Source organism: Eublepharis macularius, chromosome 4, assembly GCF_028583425.1.
Source record: "Eublepharis macularius isolate TG4126 chromosome 4, MPM_Emac_v1.0, whole genome shotgun sequence".
NCBI lineage: Eukaryota > Metazoa > Chordata > Lepidosauria > Squamata > Eublepharidae > Eublepharis > Eublepharis macularius.
Genome location: NC_072793.1, coordinates 111,544,340 through 111,565,288, shown reverse-complemented (window position 1 = coordinate 111,565,288; position 20,949 = coordinate 111,544,340). Strand labels below are relative to the sequence as shown.

Here is a 20,949-nt window from a genome sequence, read left to right as displayed (position 1 = left end):
TTAGTATCTATCATAAATCAATCACTAACTCAGGGCACCTTCCCTTGGCCACTTAAAGAGAAGGTTATCTGTTCATTGCTAAGAATAAATTATCTTACAGAAAAATGATGTGGCCAATTATTGCCCATCCTTTAATCTATCCTTTCTGGGTAAAGTGGTAGAGAGGGTGGTAGAAGACCAACTCCAGGTCTTCTTGGATAACGTATGTGTTCTGCACCCTTTTTAGTCTGGTTTCAAGCTGGGCTGTGGGACAGCGATTGCCCTCCTTGTTCTAGTCAATGACCTCTGTCTGAGCATAGACAAAGGCCATGTCTCTTTGTTGCTCCTACTGCACCTATCTACAGCCTTTGATCATCCATCTTGTTCAGGTGCTTGGAAGCAGAAGTAGGTATCAGAGGATGTGCATTAAACTGGGCTGAATCATTCTTTATAGATCAGACTCAAAGGGACCAGTTAGTTTGGGCAGCTATCCTATGGGGTTCCACAGGGTACAGGCCTATTCACTATGCTTTTCAATCTCTATGAAAAGACCTTAGGATAAATCATCCATAGTTTGAGGGTTGGTTGTCATCATTATGCTGACAATATCCAACTGTAGATATTGTTATCCAAATCTCCTTGTGATATAGTAGAGGTTCTAAATCACTGCCTGGCTGCTGTGCTTAACTGGCTAAGAGTGAACAAATTGAAACAAAACTCTGAAAAGACAGGTGTAATGTTGATTGGGAAGACAGATCTTGAAGGACATTGTGCTCCCCACTTTTGATGGAGTTCAGTTAAGACTGAGCTTTTACACTGGATACAACATTACTTCTAGAGAAGCAAGTTAATGCAGGTGCAAAAATGCTTTTGTTCAAGTCAGTCTAGTCAGGAAGATGGCACCCTGCCTTGGTATGGCCAATTTGGCAACCTGGATCCATGCTATGGCAACATCAAGACTAGACTACAGTAGAGTTTTCCAGCTACGGCGCAGCAAGGTCAGCAGTTCCGATGAGTTTGTCTCTGAAGGAGACCTGAAACCCAGTGGTCTGGGGGCTTGGGATTCCTGAGTTCTGGGGAGACCCCACGGAGAGGGGTCTCTTAAGTGAGAGGCTCAGCCGGGGATTCACTCCAGGCACTGGAGGTGGAATTCTGTGTATTTGCCTCATAGCACAGACCGCTGTGTATGCCATTTATAGGCAACAAGCTGCAAGCACCGGGATGGACAGATTACAAAGAGCGACATTATTATAACAAGAGAGGTCAGTGAGAAACAGACTGTAAGTTTACGAAACAAAGGAAAGCTGTGCATGACAACAGAAAGGAAACAAAGACTTGCCCCTGCAGAAAGGATTCAGGAAAGGGACGGTGTGGTGGTTTCCCCCCCGCCCCCCATTGAAGAAACAGTTTTCGAAGGGACTCTCAAGTATGGGAGAGGATTGCAAAGAGGAAGAGTAATGACCTGCTTGGAATTACAAAGCTACAGAGGCGAAAGAAAATTTCTGCCAAGTGAGTAAAGAAAATAAACTTTACAAGGATACAAAGTTCATCAAAGATACAAAGGAAGAGAAAGGGAGCGGAGGGTAGTACGTACAGCGTGAAGCGACAAGGGAGACTTGGCTGAGAACTGAAAATGAAAGTGGCTGAGAATGGACTGAGTATACAAGACAGACGGGAGGAAGTTTGGTGGGGGTTTCTCCCCCCCCCCCCGGAGTTAAGTAAAGACAGAATTTGCCAACTGGAGTAAAAAGGGGGAAAGTGGCTGGATGTTTCTTTCACCCTTGAAAGAAACAAAGGTGAAAGAAAGGGGGGTCTGGGGGATTTGAGTAATTAAATCTGCTTACTTGTGTTAAACTGTGTTTAAAAAAAAGCAAAGAAAAGAGTTTGGCTTCTAACTTCTATGTTGTATAAGCGTTTAGTCTAAGTTTGTACTTGTTTTCATGAGTTTACTCCAAATTGTGTGATACTGTGGTGTTATGAATGTTAATAGGGTATAAATTATCTCTTAGGTGTGATAGATGGTTTGATAAGGTAATGCAATAAGAACATATAAAAAGAAGGAGGATACATTACCTGTACAGACAAAACGTAAAGGGTTAATAACAATAATATATATCACTGGAAGTTTTAAAATAAGTAAAACTACAAAACTAAAACCTTTTCCAGGGCAAGCAAAAGCTACAGGGATGATGCTGATACAAGAAGCCTTAAAAGATCTTCAACAAAACTTACAACAGATGTTTGCAGTAAACATAGCACAGGTGCAGAGTAGTATTGCACAAATATCAGAACAAATTAAAGAGTTAAAGGGAAAAGGAGATGAATTCCAGGAACAACTGAAAGAAAGAAAGCATGATAACCCTCATTTGGCATGCCTAATCCCCAAAATAGATGAAAGAATGGACATAATAAATCAAAAGGGGGGAAAGGTGGAGCTTGAACAGAGAACTTTAGAAGAAGTCATAATGAAACAAAATACAATGGAAAATAAAGGGGACGTACTGAAGGATATACCATTTGAGGAGACTGCACCAATATTGAAGAGGGGAAATGGAGAACTTCTAAAAGAAAGAGACACTCCCTATAGAGCGAACTCAAAATTTAAAAGTAAGAGTAAACTGTCAAGAGGGGTATATGTGAGATTTATAAAGAGAAGAATAAGAGAAATAACATCGAGGCAGATTAGAGATAAAATTGCAAATATAAAAGGAAATGAGGGGAAGATATTCGAGGAGACATCCTGGAGTATAAGGCAGAAAAGGAGAGAATATTACTTCCTCTCCTCATTATTGAATGATGATGCAATTACTTAAAAAGGAAAAATAGATACAATTGGAAAGGAAGGTGGACTTCACCCCACCTAACAGATGAATTTAATGGAAATATAAAACAAGAATTCAAATATACTTAAGTAAGATAGGAACTGAATTACAAGAAAAGGAAAGAAGTACTAGAACAAAATAAATGTAGGCTTATAGTAACAATGGGTTGATAGTAACAAAAGGGGATTGAATGGTAAAGATGGACTGAAATATACGGCATAAATATATACTAACTATGTAAGAAAAGGGAAAAATAAAATAGATATAACTGGAAAGGAGGATGGACTCTGCTCCATAGATAGATGGAACGAAAATATAAAATAATGAACTTAAATATGATTTAGCAGGACATAAACTGTTACAATGAGAAAAGAAAATGAGTATTGGAATTAAACAAAGTAGACCTACAGCAATAATAGGAAGATATATAACTATGATTGTATAGAAGAGAGAGACTGAAATGTATGGTATTTACATGTACTAAATGTGTAAAGCTTGAGTAACCTGTTATTAGTTTAAGTTGTAATGAAAACGAATAAAAAATATATTTAAAAAAAAAAGGAAATGGAAAAAAAGACTAGACTACAGTAATGCTCTTTACATTATTCTCCCCTCAAAATCAACTGGAAGACTGAAGTTGGTACAGAATAGAGGTGAGCACGATCCCCCTAAAAATACCGATCAAGCTGATCGTGGATTGACGCCAGCGCCGATCCCGAATTAACGATCCACACCGGTCATCTCCTGTTTCCGATCCGTGGATCGTGGATCGTGGAGGCAAAAGCGGAGGGGTGCCCCGCTGTTCCCAGCGATACAGGAATGGTGGCTGATGCCAGCGACATCTGTGTTTGTGTTTGGCTGTCTGTGTTTGGCCATCAGAGCTGCCTATCAGGGTTTGCAGGGATGAGATTGGAGTGCCCATGGCTACAGAACACCCCCTTCCCCCTCCCTCCCTTGGGTGTCTTCTCCCAGCTGGTGACTGCTTTGCTAATCCGTGGTTGGAAGGAAGCCCTGCTGATCAAGGAAAGCTGGGCTTCCATTTGGGTTTCCAGGGCGACAGAAGGAGGGCAAACACAGCTCAGGCATTCCCCTGGCTCCGTTGCCAGGGGAATAGATTGCTGGCACCTGAGTGTCTGGCTTCCCGATCGGAGCACGATTGCCCCGATCCAGCCCCCCTCCCGACCGCTGGATCGTTGGCCATGCCCGAGCACGATCTGCCGGGTCCCAATCGCGCGATCGCCATTATCGTGGGGTTTTTTCGATCATAATGCAGATCGTGCCCATCTCTAGTACAGAATGCCACAGCTCAGCTATTATTGGGAGCCAGACAAACCATGCGTATTACTCCCATTCTGCAGTCATGCCATTGATTGACCGTCGGTTACCAGGCTCAATTTAAGGTACTGGCTATCACATAAAGCCCATCATGACCTTGGTCCCTCATATCTGTGGGACCGCCTCTCCCCCCATGCTTCTCTATGACTGCTTATCTGAGCAGGGCCTTCTACAGGTGGTAACCTACAAGTGGCCAAAATCAACAGCTGCCCATACACATTCTCTCTATTGTGGCCCACATTTTATGGAATGGCCTGCCTGATGAGTTCAGGAAGGCTCCCACTCTCCTGGCTTTCTTCAAACTACACAAAACTGAATTATTCAGGAGGAGTTTTCTACACACAGTGATAGTGTATAGAATGGCTCAGAAGACTACTTGAGTAAAAGTTTAGGGACTGTGGTCTGTGCTATTGTATATAGCTCATGCTGCATGTCGCTGTAAATAGGATCATACTATGTAATTTTTGCATCATTTAACACGTTATGTTAACACCTATTCAATTCTTCAATTCTTTTTTCAGATTTCTGGAAGGTTCCAGTTTTCCACAGTACTAATCCTATTGCACTGTGTATTGGAAGTCTCATCATGTTGATTGTATTGACTTACTTGACAAAACCATATTGATCTTCCTTAACTAGTTTTGGTAAATGTTTTTCCAGTCTATTAGCTAGAACTTTTGCGAATATTTTGTAATCTTGATTCAATAAACTAATTGGCCTATAAGAATTTGTATCTAAAGGGTCTCTCTGGGGTTTTAGAATTGGAAGGATCTCAGCTTTCTTCCATGAATCTGGCATTTTACCTTCTTTTAATATATAGTTAAATAATCTTTGCATTTCTGGTATCAGTAACTCCGCCATTTCTTTATAATATTCTGCAGTAAATCCGTCTAAACCAGGGGATTTTCTATTTTTTAGACCCTTTAATACTTCTGCTATTTCCTGTCGTGTGATATCTTTATTCAGGCTCTCCCTCTGTTCTGTCGTTAAATTGTTTTCTAACCGTTCATCAAATTTTTGATTTTCTTCAGATTTAAATAACTGTTGATAAAATCTAGCAAATTCCTCTCTTATCTGAGTATTCTTAAAAAGCTGTTTATCCCCATCCCCCTTGATGCATCCAATTTTTTGCTTTTCCTTCCTTGTCTTTAAGTAATTGGCCATTCTTTTCATTGTATTTATATTGATTCTGTGATATTCATTTTTCACTAATATTTCTTTCTTCCACATAGATAAAGAGTCTAAATTCTCTAGTTCTTTTTTAAGTTTTTTTAGGAGTTCTTGAGTCTGTCTACTGTAATTTTCCTGCAATTCTTTTTGTTTTTGTATAATTTCACTTACTTTCCTGCTTCTTTCCTTATTGTTTTCCCTTCTAATTCTAATTTCTTTAGCAATATAAACTCCTCTTATGACTGCTTTAGCAGCATCCCAGAGCACTTCCTCTGTAACTGAGTTCCTATTTTCTCTAAAATAGAGCTCTATATCTCTTCTTAAATCCATCCGATCCTTCTCTGTTAACGGCATATTAGCCTTATATTTCCACATATTTTCTTTCTGGTCTTCGCTTAATTTGAATTGTGCTATCAAAGGGGCATGATCCGAAATCCATATAGGTTCAGTTTTTGTTTTTAGCACCTCCGTCTCATTTGTTTCCTTTATCAAAATATAGTCTATATATGAAAAGGTCTTAGATTTATTAGAAAAATATGTAGGTTGTGGTGTTTTCCCTCCATAAGTAAATGCGTCCTTCAATTTCCATTTCTTAAGTTTCAAAGTTTTACTTTTCTTAAAGTCATAATTAACATCTCCTGCTACAACCAATTCCCCTTCGTAGAAATTCTGTAATTTCTGAAATACCTTGTTTAAAAACCTTACTTGACCTGTATTTGGTGCGTATATAGAAGCTATTGTGAACTTCCTGTTGTTCAGCTTGAATTTCAAAAAAACATATCTCCCTTCTGAATCAAATATTTGATCTAATACTTGTATCTTTAAACCTGAGTGTACGAGGATAGCTACCCCTCTTGCCTTTTTAGTTCCTCTTGCCTCCACCTTTGTTTCCCATAATGGGGAATTCAGTAAAGGTTTCTTATCTTTTTTGCCTTTATGGGTTTCCTGTAGGCATACTATATTTATTCCCTGTTTTTTGATCAAATTTTTTAATCTGTACCTCTTTAGATCTGAAGCCAATCCATTTATATTCAAAGAAAGTAATTTAATTATCTCAACCATTCTCTTTTGTAAATTTAATATATGTGTGCTCATTTCTGTCCTTTCTTACTTTGATGGTCACCCCCATTCCCCTTCCCCCTTCCCGAAGAGCATCCCCTAAGGGGTATACAAGTGACATACGCCTCCTGACCTCTTCGTTGCTTAATTGAGGGTCGCGTTCCCATCCCCTCCTCCCTTATTATTTAGTTTAAGCATGTTTCAATAGAAGCCACCTTACTTATTTCATATTTTATCCATTCACAATGAGAAAAATCAAAAATAAATTAACATCAGTGCTATATCTTCAAACAAAACCTTATTATGAAGTACCAGATGTAACCTAAGAGCGACTAGTGTCTTTTCTCAAGCGCTTTGGCTTGCTTTGTAATGACTGGCTTGACCCCCCTTCTTCTTCTTCGGTGCTAGTTGTAGTAATATCAAAAGCTTCCTGTTGCTCAGCTTCTTGATCCTCCGTGTTTTCTGGTTCTAATGACGCCGTACTAATTCCCAGTCTCTCCATCATTCTCCTTGCCTCTTCTGGGTTTTTTGCACGTAAGAGTTTACTTTCTCTAAATACCAAAATTACCGCTGGGTATCCCCATGTAAACAATATTCCACTGTCAAAGAGTCTTTGAGTATAAGGTTTTAGCAATGCTCTTTGCTGCAGTGTCTCTGGAGAAAGGTCCTGTCTTATTATCACTTTAGAGCCATTAAACTGTAGGTCCTTCTGGCTTTTTAGCATTTTATAAACAATGTCTCTTGTTTTCTCTCTTGCAAATGCCATAACAATGTCTCTTGGCTTTGCTCCCAGACCAGGTTTGGGACGGAGAGATCTGTGTGCTCTTTCTATTTCCTCCGGGCCAATTTTTATTCCATGTTGTCCAAACCATTCAGTTAGCTTTGCTTCCAAATCAGTCTTTAAGATATCTTCAGGAATGCCAGACAAACAAATGTTTCTCCTCCTTTGACGGTCATTTACAGAAGCTAATCTGCTGGTCAATTCCTTAATTTTGGCCTCATTAGCTTCAGCTTTCTTGGCTGCCTTGTCAGCAGTATTTTTTATGCTCTTAATTTCTAAGGCCATCTGTTTCAAGTCTTTCTTGAGTGCCTTAATATCACCCCTAACATTCTGTTCTGAGGTGGTGATAAGCTGCGTTAAATCTTTCAGCTCTTTTTTAGTCGCCATTTTACACTTCTTTCCTTCTCCCCCAGCCCACGTCTAGGGAGTATAGAAGCAAAAGATATCTCTCACCTCCAAAGGCTCACAGAGAATACAACCTCTCTGGTTCTCTGGCACTTTTCCACAGATGTTTCAGACTGTTTTCCAAAGTTTATCTCTCTTCTTGGCAGCTTAATAACAAATTTCTCCGGGAGGCAGTTTTGGGAGCGTCTTAGCCGGATCGACGCATGCGCAGTCCACTCTCTCTGAAACTTGGGGGGTCTTCAGAGGACTGTGAGGACTATGTCCCCTGAAACTTTGGGGGGTATTGGACATTGGGAAGGTCGATGGTTGTTGTGGGTTTTCCGGGCTGTATTGCCGTGGTCTTGGCATTGTAGTTCCTGACGTTTCGCCAGCAGCTGTGGCTGGCATCTTCAGAGGTGTAGCACCAAAAGACAGAGATCTCTCAGTGTCACAGTGTGGAAAAGATGTAGGTCATTTGTATCTACTCAGGAGGGGTGGGGTTGAGCTGAGTCATCCTGTAAGAGTTTCCCAGGGTGTGGAATGCTAATGGCGGGAGGCTTCACTGTATCCTAAGGAGGTTCTTTTGCATATGGATTGGTACTTGATGTGCTAATCTTCTCTACAGGGCTATTGTCGGGGATAGAATGTTTTGTTAGCCTGGTGTTTTTCAGAACTGGAAACTATGCTCTGTTCATTCTTAAGGTTTCTTCTTTCCTGTTGAAGTTTTGCTTATGCTTGTGAATTTCAATGGCTTCCCTGTGCAGTCTGACAAAGTAGTTGGAAGTGTTGTCCAGTATTTTGGTGTCCTGGAATAAGATACTGTGCCCTGTTTGCGTTAGGCTATGTTCAGCCACTGCTGATTTTTCAGGTTGTCCAAGTCTGCAGTGTCTTTCATGTTCTTTTATTCTTGTCTGGATGCTACGCTTTGTGGTCCCGATGTAAACTTGTCCACAGCTGCAGGGTATACGTTATACTCCTGCAGAGGTGAGGGGGTCTCTACTGTCATTTGCTGATCGTAGCATCTGTTCTATTTTTCGGGTGGGTCTGAATACTGCTTGAAGGTTATGCTTTTTCATAAGCTTTCCCATCTGATCAGTAATTCCTTTGATATATGGCAAAAACACTTTTCCTGTAGGAGACTGTTTTTCCTTGGTTGTTTGATTCATCCTGGGTTTGATTGCTCTTCGGATTTCATTTCTGGAGTAGCCATTTGCCTGAAGTGCGTGGTTTAGATGATTAATTTCCTCATTGAGAACGTGCGGCTCACATATCCATCTTGCATGATCCACTAATGTTTTCATTATGCCTCTTTTCTGTCGGGGGTGGTGATTGGAGTTTTTGTGTAAGTACCGATCAGTGTGAGTTGGTTTCCTGTAGACCTTGTGACCTAACTGAAAGTTTGCTTTGCGGATGACCAAGGTATCCAGGAATGGGAGTTTTCCCTCGATTTCTTTCTCCATTGTGAATTGTATGTTCAGGTGGATGTTGTTGAGATGATTCAAAAACCCCATCAATTCTTCCTCCCCATGGCTCCAAATGATAAAAGTATCATCTACAAACCGGAACCATACACTAGGTTTGTGGGGTGCTGATTCTAGAGCTGTTTTTTCAAAATGTTCCATGTAGAAGTTTGCTATAACTGGGCCGAGTGGGCTCCCCATGGCCACCCCATCCATCTGTTCATAGAATTCGTTGTCCCATTGGAAGTAACTGGTTGTCAGACAATGGTGGAATAAGGCTGTTACATCCTCTGGGAAAATCTGATTAATAAGTGGGAAAACCTCGTCTTACATCAAAGATTCAGCAGATTTCATCAACAAAATCAGTTCTCTGAAACTCAATCCACAAGACATACTTGTCAGTTTTGATGTTGTATCCCTGTTTACCAAGGTTCCAGTAAAAGACACTATTGCACTTATTAATCAGGTATACCGTATACCCTGCAGCTGTGGACAAGTTTACATCGGGACCACAAAGCGTAGCATCCAGACAAGAATAAAAGAACATGAAAGACAATGCAGACTTGGACAACCTGAAAAATCAGCAGTGGCTGAACATAGCCTAACGCAAACAGGGCACAGTATCTTATTCCAGGACACCAAAATACTGGACAACACTTCCAACTACTTTGTCAGACTGCACAGGGAAGCCATTGAAATTCACAAGCATAAGCAAAACTTCAACAGGAAAGAAGAAACCTTAAGAATGAACAGAGCATGGTTTCCAGTTCTGAAAAACACCAGGCTAACAAAACATTCTATCCCCGACAATAGCCCTGTAGAGAAGATTAGCACATCAAGTACCAATCCATATGCAAAAGAACCTCCTTAGGATACAGTGAAGCCTCCCGCCATTAGCATTCCACACCCTGGGAAACTCTTACAGGATGACTCAGCTCAACCCCACCCCTCCTGAGTAGATACAAATGACCTACATCTTTTCCACACTGTGACACTGAGAGATCTCTGTCTTTTGGTGCTACACCTCTGAAGATGCCAGCCACAGCTGCTGGCGAAACGTCAGGAACTACAATGCCAAGACCACGGCAATACAGCCCGGAAAACCCACAACAACCATCGACCTTCCCAATGTCCAATACCCCCCAAAGTTTCAGGGGACATAGTCCTCACAGTCCTCTGAAGACCCCCCAAGTTTCAGAGAGAGTGGACCCTGGGAAAGCCATGATTCATGGGTACTTCCCTTTCCTGTCATGTTCTCTTTAGAGTGGCAAAAAGTGGACTGTCTGCTGGAAGTTACTTCGAGGGGTTACAAGCCATAAGGAGTTCAGAGTTCAGACAGTCCATGCCTATGTTGCCAGGGGAATTGATTGAAAGGCGCCAGACTGTCTGGCTTTACGAACGGCTGACGAACGCCATGAAGAGGGCTTAGAATGAACACATGTTCACTGGGAACGGGGCCTCATGAATAGCTTGCTCGCGAACTTGCTCGCGAATCAACTCTAAAAATAGTTGATTACATTTTGTATTGTGCCTCTACATCCTTCTTGGTAACACCTCTCCCCCTTTTGCCATGGATATAATGGCTGTTACATCTTAGTACATATTTGTATTTATCAAAGTGAACTTAGACACATGAAAGGTTATACTCTGGAAAATTTTGTTGGCCTTTAAGGTGCTACTGGACTCAAATTTTGTTCTACAGACTACCCACCTAAAACTATCGAACAATCCAGTGCTTTGGAAGGTGACCCCTGATCATGTGTGTGACCACAAGTTAGGTCAGGGGTCCATGATCCAAATCATATCACATGCATGAAGTTTGGCTTGGAGAGCCATTTCTTGTTAGAGTAGACAATACTAAGCACAGTAAACCAACGGTCTGGCTTGGTAAAAATCACATTTATATGCATTGAAATAGCCCTCCTTTCTTCTACTGTCCAACCCCACATTTTGAAAACCCTTTCTCTTATCTACACCAGTTTGGTGTAATGGTTAAGAGCAGCGGGACTCTAATCTGAAGAACTGGGTTTGATTCCCCACTCCTCCACTTGAAGCCAGCTGGGTGACCTTGGGTCAGTCACAGCTTCTAGGAGCTCTCTCAGTCCCACCCACCTAATGGGATGTTTGTTGTAGGGATAATAATAACATACTTTGTAAACTACTCTGAGTGTTAAGTTGTCCGGAAGGGTGGTATATAAATCAAATGTTGTTGTTGTTGTTAAATAGAAATTAGGTTTTCAGGGTTTCATCTTTTTTAAACATGGTATTACATAAGCAGAAAAGATAATTAGCTACTAAGCACCTACTGACATCTAAGAGAGAATATGGCAAAAACATTGCAGAGAAAATAAACCAGTTTGGTAATATATTTCATTTACTAACAGCATTACCTGATGAGCAGCAAGGTATATTATTTGAATCATAAAAGGGAATTAAATTTAAAAGGTCTGATGTGTATTTGCCTATATTACAACACCAACCAGTTTAGAAGAAAGGGTTTGATTGGCAGCTTATCCTCAGGAGAACAAAAGTTCATAGACAGTCAGGGAGTGTTTTGAAGATCAAAGCATAAACAAATTAACAGAATTCCAACCTTGGCCGATTCCAGATGGCCAGAAATTGCGGTTTTTCTGCGGAAATAATCGCTTACCGGCCACGCGTTCACTTTCGTCTCCATCCGCTTTGTCTTGCAGCGTGCTGTGCCGTCCCGCTTCCGGATGTTCGCACGGCCAACTGAGGTACCCGGGAATGGTTGTTTCCTCCCCGTCACAGTTGACGTTGGGGGCCTTCATTGGTTCGCATTTCAGTTTTTTTTTAAAAAAAATTTTTACGTGTTTTGCGCAAATGTGCAAATGCGCAAATGCGCAGGTATGCGAATACGCAGCGTCAACTTTTGTGCGCTTTTGTGCATTGGTGCATTTGTGCGCATTTGCGCAGTTCGATGTGCGCAAACGTGCGACTGTGCAAATGGCGCCCGGTTTAAAAAAAAAAAATTAAGGGAATATTGTTGCCGGCCGGCCAGCAAAGGAAGGAGGGAAAGGGGAGGGCCTCTCCGCGGCGACGAAGCGTCCAGAAGTGTGTAAACCCGCAATACGGCATTCACACCGTCCGTTTCTGGAGCGCAATACAGTGCCATGAACCGGAGGTAAGCAGGGACGGGACATTACAGGTTTTTACAAGTGAGGTCGCTGGAAAAGCGAAAGCACTCGCTTTATTTGTGCCCGTCTGGAATCGGCCCTTATCTGCAGCAATCAGACTCTTGCCATCAGAAATATGGAAAATCATAGGAACAGCCACAATATAGAAGATTGATGGGGAAACAGCAAAATATAGTACAATTAACATGTTACAGTATATTGTGATAGACTTTTGCTATTTACCATGGAAAAGGCATTGTCTAGATGAGTCTGATCATTCATTTTCCACAATAAATATCAGATAGACTCTTACAGTAAGATATACTGTGACGCTGTGGCCCATAATTCTTTCAAAGTTCATTTTCAGACTTGAGTGCAATCCTATGTGCTATTTTAGAGATCTTACTAGCAGTATGCAAAACCACTAGCTATCACTGGAATTTCAGGAGGGAGTATTACAGAGAGACACCTGCTTCGGTAGCCTTGTGGAACAGGATGACTCAGCTCAACCCCACCCCTCCTGAGTAGATACAAATGACCTACATCTTTTCCACACTGTGACACTGAGAGATCTCTGTCTTTTGGTGCTACACCTCTGAAGATGCCAGCCACAGCTGCTGGTGAAACGTCAGGAACTACAATGCCAAGGCCACGGCAATACAGCCCGGAAAACCCACAACAACCATCGTTCTCCGGCCGTGAAAGCCTTCGACAACACATTGGGAAGGTCAGTTGTAACCCCTCAAAGTAGCTTCCAGCAGACAGTCCAGTTTTTGCCACTGTGAAGAGAAAGTGACATTAAAGGGGGGACCCATGGATCATGCCTTTCCTGGGGTGCAATCTCTCTGAAACTTGGGGGGTCTTCAGAGGACAGTGAGGACTTTGTCCCCTGCAACTTTGGTGGGTATTGGACATTGAGAAGGTCAGTTTGTAACCCCTCAAATACTGCTCAGTTGGCCAACAGGCCTTGAGCAATGATCCGTTACATCACTGGCTACCTGATCCTTTCAATTTGAGGTTCAAGGGATTGAAAAGCAGAAGCTGTATCACAGAGCCCCACTTACTCAAAGGGTTTTTAAAAACTAGACTACTGAATTTTTGTTGCCAGGTTTCAGGGTACAATGAGAGAATGAGTAATCAACTGACCTTTTGCCTAAGACTCTTCAGACTGAGGCCTACTCTCACAAAGATCAAAGGAGCAAAGGAGGAGGTATCTAGAATGTACCAACTGAGAGCCAAACTACAAGTGACGCCTTACACAGGTTGGACACTTGTCAGCTTCCCTCAAGTTTTGATGGGAAATGTAGGCGTCCTGGTTTTACAGCTTGGCTTTCCATTACAGCTACAAGACCAGAACACCTACATTTCCTATTAAAACTTGAAGGAAGCTGACAAGTGTCCAACCTGTGTCAGGCATCACTTGTAGCTTGGCTCTGAGACTGCATGTGGGTACTCTCATGACAAAATTTCTCCATTTACCTCCCAGCTCTCCCAGTTACCCAGAATTTTCATAAGTAGCTACTGATATATTCACAGTGTGCAAACTGCCCAATGTTTTTTCTTAGGGCTAATAACGAAGGGGGGAAATGGATGTTGAGACAAGCAGGCCTGGTAATGTGGTACAAAGGTGAAGTCAAAGCCATTGTCATGCATGCAGGCAGGTGCCAAGTATAAAATCACTGTCCAAACCCCATGCCTTCAGCACTCTGTTTCTTGAACAGCAGTCCCATCTCAGTCAGCATAGCTGGGCTTGCAGAAGTTGCAGCCAGGCAACCTGAACTGGACACTAATTGAACATTCTACTGGGCAACAGAAGTAGCAAAAAAAGGCTACAAGAATGTTTGGTTAATGTTGCTACCTGATGTTGTTGCAGCCTGCGGGAGCTGATGATATACAGTTGGTACGGAGGCAGCTGGCTGGCTGGCTGCTGAAAAGGTGCTGTACAGGGACCAAGATTTTATTGTCCACAAGAATCCTCGATAGTTGCATACATTCTATATGGGGAAATGTCACATTATTTCTTAATTATCATTACTATTGTTTATATAACACCCTTGCCGTGCATAGCTCTTCTCTGAGTAACATAACTATCTGTTAGGTCCCCATTGGGGTGTCATATTGAAACAAACACAATTCCACAGCTGTTACAGGGTTGTGGAAGAACATTACAGGCTTATTAACATGTACCATTTTAAAGCATATTTTTTCCCATTTGTTCAGGAAATTCAGGAAACGCATGAGCAGAGAAAAGGATTTGTCTAAACTGGATCTTGTAAGCAGGTGATTCTTCTGTATGAGTGCCTGCAAGAGCACTCATATGCAAATTGCAAGAGCAATTTGGATTTTAAATGGATTGGTCACGTTTGTCTCCAACATACGTAGGATTGCCAACTCCATGAGGGGAAATTTCTGGAAATTTGGGACTGGAGCTTGGGTAGGGTAGTATTTGAGGAGGGAGCTCAGCCAGGTTCAATGCCATAGAGTCCATCCTCCAAAGCAGCCGTGTTGTAGCCAGTAGCCCCAATGCCTCAGGCACAGAACAGAGGCATAAATGTTAGCAGTCAAACCCTCACTCACATTAAAGAGCAGTTTATGAATATGGCAATATCATAAACCCCTTCTCCTCTTGTGGCCTGAACACAAGACAAGCTAATTTCCCCAATCTCAAGGAGACACACACACACCCCATTTAGGGTAACAGAAGCACAGAGAAGCGCTGCTAGATCAGACAAATGGTCCAGCCTGCTGTTTCACATTGTGGCCAGCCAGTTGTTGTGGAAGACCAAAAATAGAACCTGAAGCCAAGGCCTCTTAGCTCTAGTATTGCAGGAGAAGGATAAAAGGTTTTCTGTATTCACTTTTTCCACCCATGCATCATTTTATAAATCTTTATCATGTCCAGCCTTAACCAACTTTTTTTCTAAACTGAAAAGCCCTAAACTTTCTGGCCTTTTCTCATAGGAAAAGTACCATTCTGACTCCTTAATCATCTTTATTGCCCTCTTCTGCATTGTTTCCAATTCCTCACTGCCTTATACTTAACTACATTAAAATTCCAATCATATGCCTGGTTTACCACTGCCCAGCTACAGAGTATGAACCAGTGCCTCAGGATGAGTTATATTGACCTAAGCACTCTGATTCCAAAGATAGTAGTGGCAATTTTTCTTTAGCATTCATGTGCTCCCAAGCAAGTTGGGGTAAATACTTATAGGTAGGTAAAGGTAAAGGTAGTCCCCTGTGCAAGCACCGAGTCATTACTGACCCATGGGGGGGGGACATCGCATCACGATGTTTTCTTGGCAGACTTTTTGTTACGGGGTGGTTTGCCATTGCCTTCCGCAGTCATCTACACATGATATACATATAGACCTCCCACATAAAGCTACCATTTCACACAAATGCAGCAACACATGTGTTTCCAAGACATTCATGTGGAAGCCACTGCCCATCTGCCTTGGCACTATCCTGGCTAAAACTGTAAGTCACTCTAGTTGCATATTTGGGCTGTTTAAGAATAAAATTAACTTCTTTTTATTTTATAGTTTTTCCAGCTATCTTAATGTATTTCCTAAAATGTTCTCAATCTGGATTGAACAGGGAATTCTATCATTCCTTTGAACACCCCCTCAACCCAGGGACTCTTGAACTTGATCTGGACACCTTACTATCTGTGCCACTGTAGTAACTTGCCAGAAAACAAAGCTGCTGGTCTGCTTTCTTTGAGCCACAGTGGATGACTGTGCATGGGCCATTTCCACAAGAAAGACCCTTCAGCAGGGGACCTGGCATGCCATGTAACATCAAATTAGCTTCTCCTATTTTAGAATACCTTCCCAGGTGTCACAGTTGGCTAGTCCTTTTGCATCCACTTTTCTGTCTTAGATCCATTTGCCCCTGCCTTCATTCAGCTTTCCAATTCAAGGGAATAAATGCAAGTTTTAAATTCCTTTCCTCTCCTTGGCATTCCCTCTGCCTGGTTCTGCCATGTGTTCTCCTGGCCCTTGGTTCTGCCCCCTCCCCTGCTCTCCCTCCTTCCTTTTCCTCACTTTACCCTGCTGCTCTCTTTACCTCCCTTGGGTCCTAGCACTGCAGCTACAGGTAAGTGTGATGTACTGTGCCTTCCTAAAATTTCTCCCATGCCATGACTGTCCTTCCTGGCCACTGCCTCAGGAGGCTGAGGCTTCAGCAACCAATAAGCTACACAGCAACCTTCTCAGATCAGCTGATACAGGGATTAATGGGGTTCCACCTCAGCCTATAGAGTTTCTCGTCTAGCCTGGCTCTGCAGTCTGAACAACTTGTCCTGTGGGTACCAATTGAGTTAATTTCAGCTTGCATATCTTGGCTCACCTGTATGCCTTCTTACCTCTACTTGCATCTCTGACACTTTATGCAGATGTATCCCAAAGCTGAAAATAAAGGTAGCATGGCATTTACACTTGACAAACCAGAATTAAGTTACTGGAAATTAAGATGTGGGAGTAATGTGTCTGCCCCTCTCACCCACGGCAGCAACTCACTTAGAGCAGAACCACAAGTGACAAAAGGCACAGATTGGACACTTGTCTGCTTCCCTCAAGTTTTGATGGGAAATGTAGGCATCCTGGTCTCGCAGCTTCGCTCTCTGACTGCTGTCCAATGGACTTTTCAACTGTCACTTGTCCAACATTCCGCCAAGTTGCCTACATTTCCCATCAAAACTTGAGGGAAGCAGACAAGTGTCCAATCTGTGCCTTTTGTCACTTGTGGTTCTGCTCTTAGTTTATTTTGAGACTATTGACTAAACAAACTTTACTAACAAGAATGTAAAACTACCAATTAGCATCTTAGCTGAAAGCTAAAAAATATTGTTTTAGTGGAAGACAAACTGAAGCACTTGTCTAAAATACTCTAGCTAAATGTTGATCACTATCACAGATTTGAAACAAACTGAATTCAAACAAACGTTTTCAGGAAAAGTGTTTTTTTTAAAAAAATGATAGATAACCTAAATATGCTGAGAGAGAAAATCTACAATTTCTATGTTTCTCCAGGAATGAAAGCAAAATCCATGAAACAGAAGTTCACATCCATCATTCTGTTAATGAGTCTGCAACTGCAGATGTAACTCATCAATCAAAACAGCTCACACACATAATCTTGCCATAAAAGATAATGGCATTAATTTGATTCGTTAGATACAGAGATGTATAGTTTGTTTCATGCAAAATGCTGCAACTAAAAATAACAATATTACCAGCTGTAGCTAGTAGAAGTTTCTACAATAAATTATCCTATATTACTTGTGTTTATTTTTCCAAGGACCATACTTTGAATAATAATACTGGGATCTTGTGTAAGTTTATTACACTCAATATGCCTTACTTAGCAAGTTTTGTTGACATTTAATATGATGTTTATTGTATTGTTGTTTTAATTTTTGTAATCTGCCTTGAATCTCTGAAAGAAAGGCAGAGTAAAAATGAAGTCAATAAATAAATATTTTTTAAAGGAAAAGAATGACCAAAGATTGTACCTGCATTTACTTAACATGGCCTTATACTCAATCAAGTTCTAGCTGTATCTGAAGAAGTGAGCTGTGACTCATGAAAGCTTATACCCCTCCACAAATTTTGTTATTCTTATAGGTACTACTGAACTCCTGCTCTTTTCTACTGCTACGGACAGACTAACACAGCTACCAATCTTGATATTAAAGGCATCGGTCTGCAAGCATCTGATGGACAACATGGTGATACAGGGAAGTCAGCATGGATTTGTCCCCAACAGATCATGCCAGACTAACCTCATCTCCTTCTATGATCGAGTGAGAGGCTTACTGGGTGGTGGGAATGCTGTCAGTGTTGTTTATCTATATTTCAATAAAACTTTTGACAAGGTTCCTCATGATGTTCTGATGGGTAAATTGGTGGACTGTGGACTGGACTCTAGAGTGGTTAGATGGATAGGGGGCTGACTGAATAACCACACCCAAAGCGTAGTTGTCAATAGCAGCATGTCTGATTGGAGGGAGGTGTCCAGTGGAGTGCCACAGGGCTTGGTGCTAGGCCCAGTATTTTTCAATATTTTTATAAATGATCTGGATGAGGGTGTGAAGGGATTCCTCATTTAAATTTGCAGATGACACTAATCTGAGAGGAGTAGCAAACACCCTTGAAGATAGGGGTAGAATTCAACAATATCTGAACACACAGGAAAAGTGGGCAGATTTGAATATGTGATTTAACATGGATAAGTGCTAGGTTCTCTACCTGTGTAACAAAAAAACAAAGCATTACTTCTCGGTAATAGATCCAGAGGAGTTAGCCATGTTAGTCTGCAGTAGCAAAATAGCAGAGTCCAGCAGCACCTTTAAGACTAACCAACTTTATTGTAGCATAAGCATTCAAGAGCTACAACTCTCTTCATCAGATGCATGGAGGATTCCTCCTCTTTCATGAACTTATTTACATTTACATGACCGTTACTCCCTGCCCCCTCTCCCGCCTCCCCTCACCACCTATATATCTCTGGCCAGTTTCTTCATACCCTCCATGCATCTGACAAAGAGAGTTGTGGCTCTTGAAAGCTTATGCTATAGTAAAGTTGGTTAGTCTTAAAGGTGCTACTGGACTCTTTGCTATTTTACTTCTGGGTAACAGTGTGTGTGAATAAGATCTTGGGACATGGGTGGATAGGAAAGGACAATTCTGAAACTACAGGCCAATCAACTGACCTCTGTCCCCGGGAAGACACTGGAAATGACATTAAAGCAGTAGAAAAGAGCAACAGTCCAGTAGCACCTATGAGATTAGCAAAATTTGTGGTAGGGTATGAGCTTTTGTGAGTCACAGTTCACTTCTTCAGATACAGCTAATCTTGCAACATTCCCCCTCTTTGAAATCAAAAAGAGTCCAGTAGCACCTTTAAGACTAACCAATTTTATTGTAGCATAAGCTTTCGAGAATCAAGTTCTCTTCATCAGATGCATGGTACAGAAACTGGTCAAATATAGAAGAGGAGGGGGAGGGAGGAGAGAGAAGATGCACTTGGGGGGGGGGAGAGGGAGGATGCAACCAAAACATTCCTTTGCTAGTAAATGTAAACATCTCCTTTTGGTATGGAGATTAATTGGCTTGTGTGAGGCTTCAAAGGAGTTTGCCGTGTTGGTTTGTAGCAGCAAAACAGCTAGACCATTCAATTCCTATGCAGTATAAGCCTTCGATAACCACAGCTCTCCCTGTCAGATGCATCTGACAAAGAGAACTGTGGTCCCCAAAAGCCCATGCCAGGTGCCACTGGGCTCCCCCTGACCCCGCCTCTGTAAAGGAGATCTGTTACCTGTGATAATGTGATAACCATTCATAGTCCCTATTCAGTCCCAGCTTGACAGAGTCAAATTTGCATATGAATTCCAATTCAGCAGCCTCCCGTTGGATTTTGTTTTTAAAAGATTTCTGTTGAACTACAGCGACCCTTAAGTCTTTGATGGAATGTCCTGGTAGATTGAAGTGTTCTCCCACTGGTTTCTGGACGTTTCCATTTCTAATGTCAGATTTGTGTCCATTTATTCTTTTGTGTAGAGGTTGGCTGGTTTGTCCAATGTACAGAGCAGAAGGACATTGTTCGCACATGAGGGCATATATCACATTGGAGGATGAGCAGCTGTAAGAGCCAGAGACAGTGTAGTTGATGCCATTGGGTCCTGTAATTGTATTCCCTGGGTAGATACAGGGGCAGAGCTGGCATCTGGGTCTGTTGCAGGGCCTGGTACCTGTGCTGGTGACTCTGCTGGCCGATTCATGATTGTGAGTGAGAAGTCGTTTAAGGTTAGGGGGCTGGTTGCATCCTCCCTGTCCCCCCCAATTGCATCTTCTCTCTCCTCCCCTCCTCCCCCTCCTCTTCTATATTTGACCAGTTTCTGTACCATGCATCTGACGAAGAGAACTTGATTCTCGAAAGCTTATGCTACAATAAAATTGGTTAGTCTTAAAGGTGCTACTGGACTCTTTTTGATTTTGCTACCACAAACTAACACGGCTAACTCCTCTCCCCCTCTTTGACTTTTCATTCCCAGGAAAATTCCCTCTGCAATTTGCTCTCCATCCTTCCTGAAATTCTTATGCCAGTTGTTTCCATTCCCCTGTCAGTTTAAAGCCCTCCCAAGGAATCTCCCCAGGTCCCTTCCAAACATATTCTTCCCTGTCCTTGACAGATGGAGTCCACTGCATACAAGCAGGCCATCTTCTAGAAAACATACAGTAGGCCATGGTCCCCAAATCCAAACCACTCCTGCTGGCACCACGAACACAGCCAGTGGTTTCCCTCCATACTCTTCTGTTCCCCTTGCATTCCTCTTCCTCTGACCAGCAAATCAAAGAGAATGCCACCTGTGCCCCCATTCCTTTCAGTTGCCTCCCAAGGACGTCATAGTCAGTCCTTACATGTTCAGTGGTGTTCACTGCCATGTCATTTGTTCCCACATGACTATCATTTATGGGTAGTGGTCTGTTGGTTTGACTAGCTTGGCCATTCAGTTTGTGATAAAGACTCCGTCTTTACTATTTTGTAACAACAGACTAACATGGCTAACTCCTCTGGATTTATTCCACCATAAGCTTTCATGAGCCAAAGCTAAGGAGACTGTGAATTTTTCATTAACCTATTTGGCAGATGAGCCCCTTAAAATTGCTGTGCCTCAGCAAGTCTGGGGAGCAGCTACATTTCCAGGATGGGAGATCAGAAAAACCCAACTTCCAGTTTTGCTGGTACAGAACAAAAATTCTCCAGCAGGGGAATCCCAGAAGGATGTCAGAAGCTCACTCCCAACTGACCCCTCA

The 20,949-nt window shown here is 42.0% G+C and overlaps 1 protein-coding gene across 1 annotated transcript in view; it reads right to left on the bottom strand.

Annotated features, from left to right (window-relative positions):
* Positions 1 to 16,516, bottom strand: part of FBLN2 (fibulin 2) — a 210,378-nt gene extending 193,862 nt beyond the window's left edge. The window contains 2 exon segments of the mRNA XM_054976283.1: positions 13,986 to 14,121; positions 16,497 to 16,516. Coding sequence (XP_054832258.1) covers positions 13,986 to 14,121; positions 16,497 to 16,508 — 148 coding nt within the window. The 5' untranslated portion in view covers positions 16,509 to 16,516.
* Between the last annotated feature and the right edge of the window lie 4,433 nt (positions 16,517 to 20,949).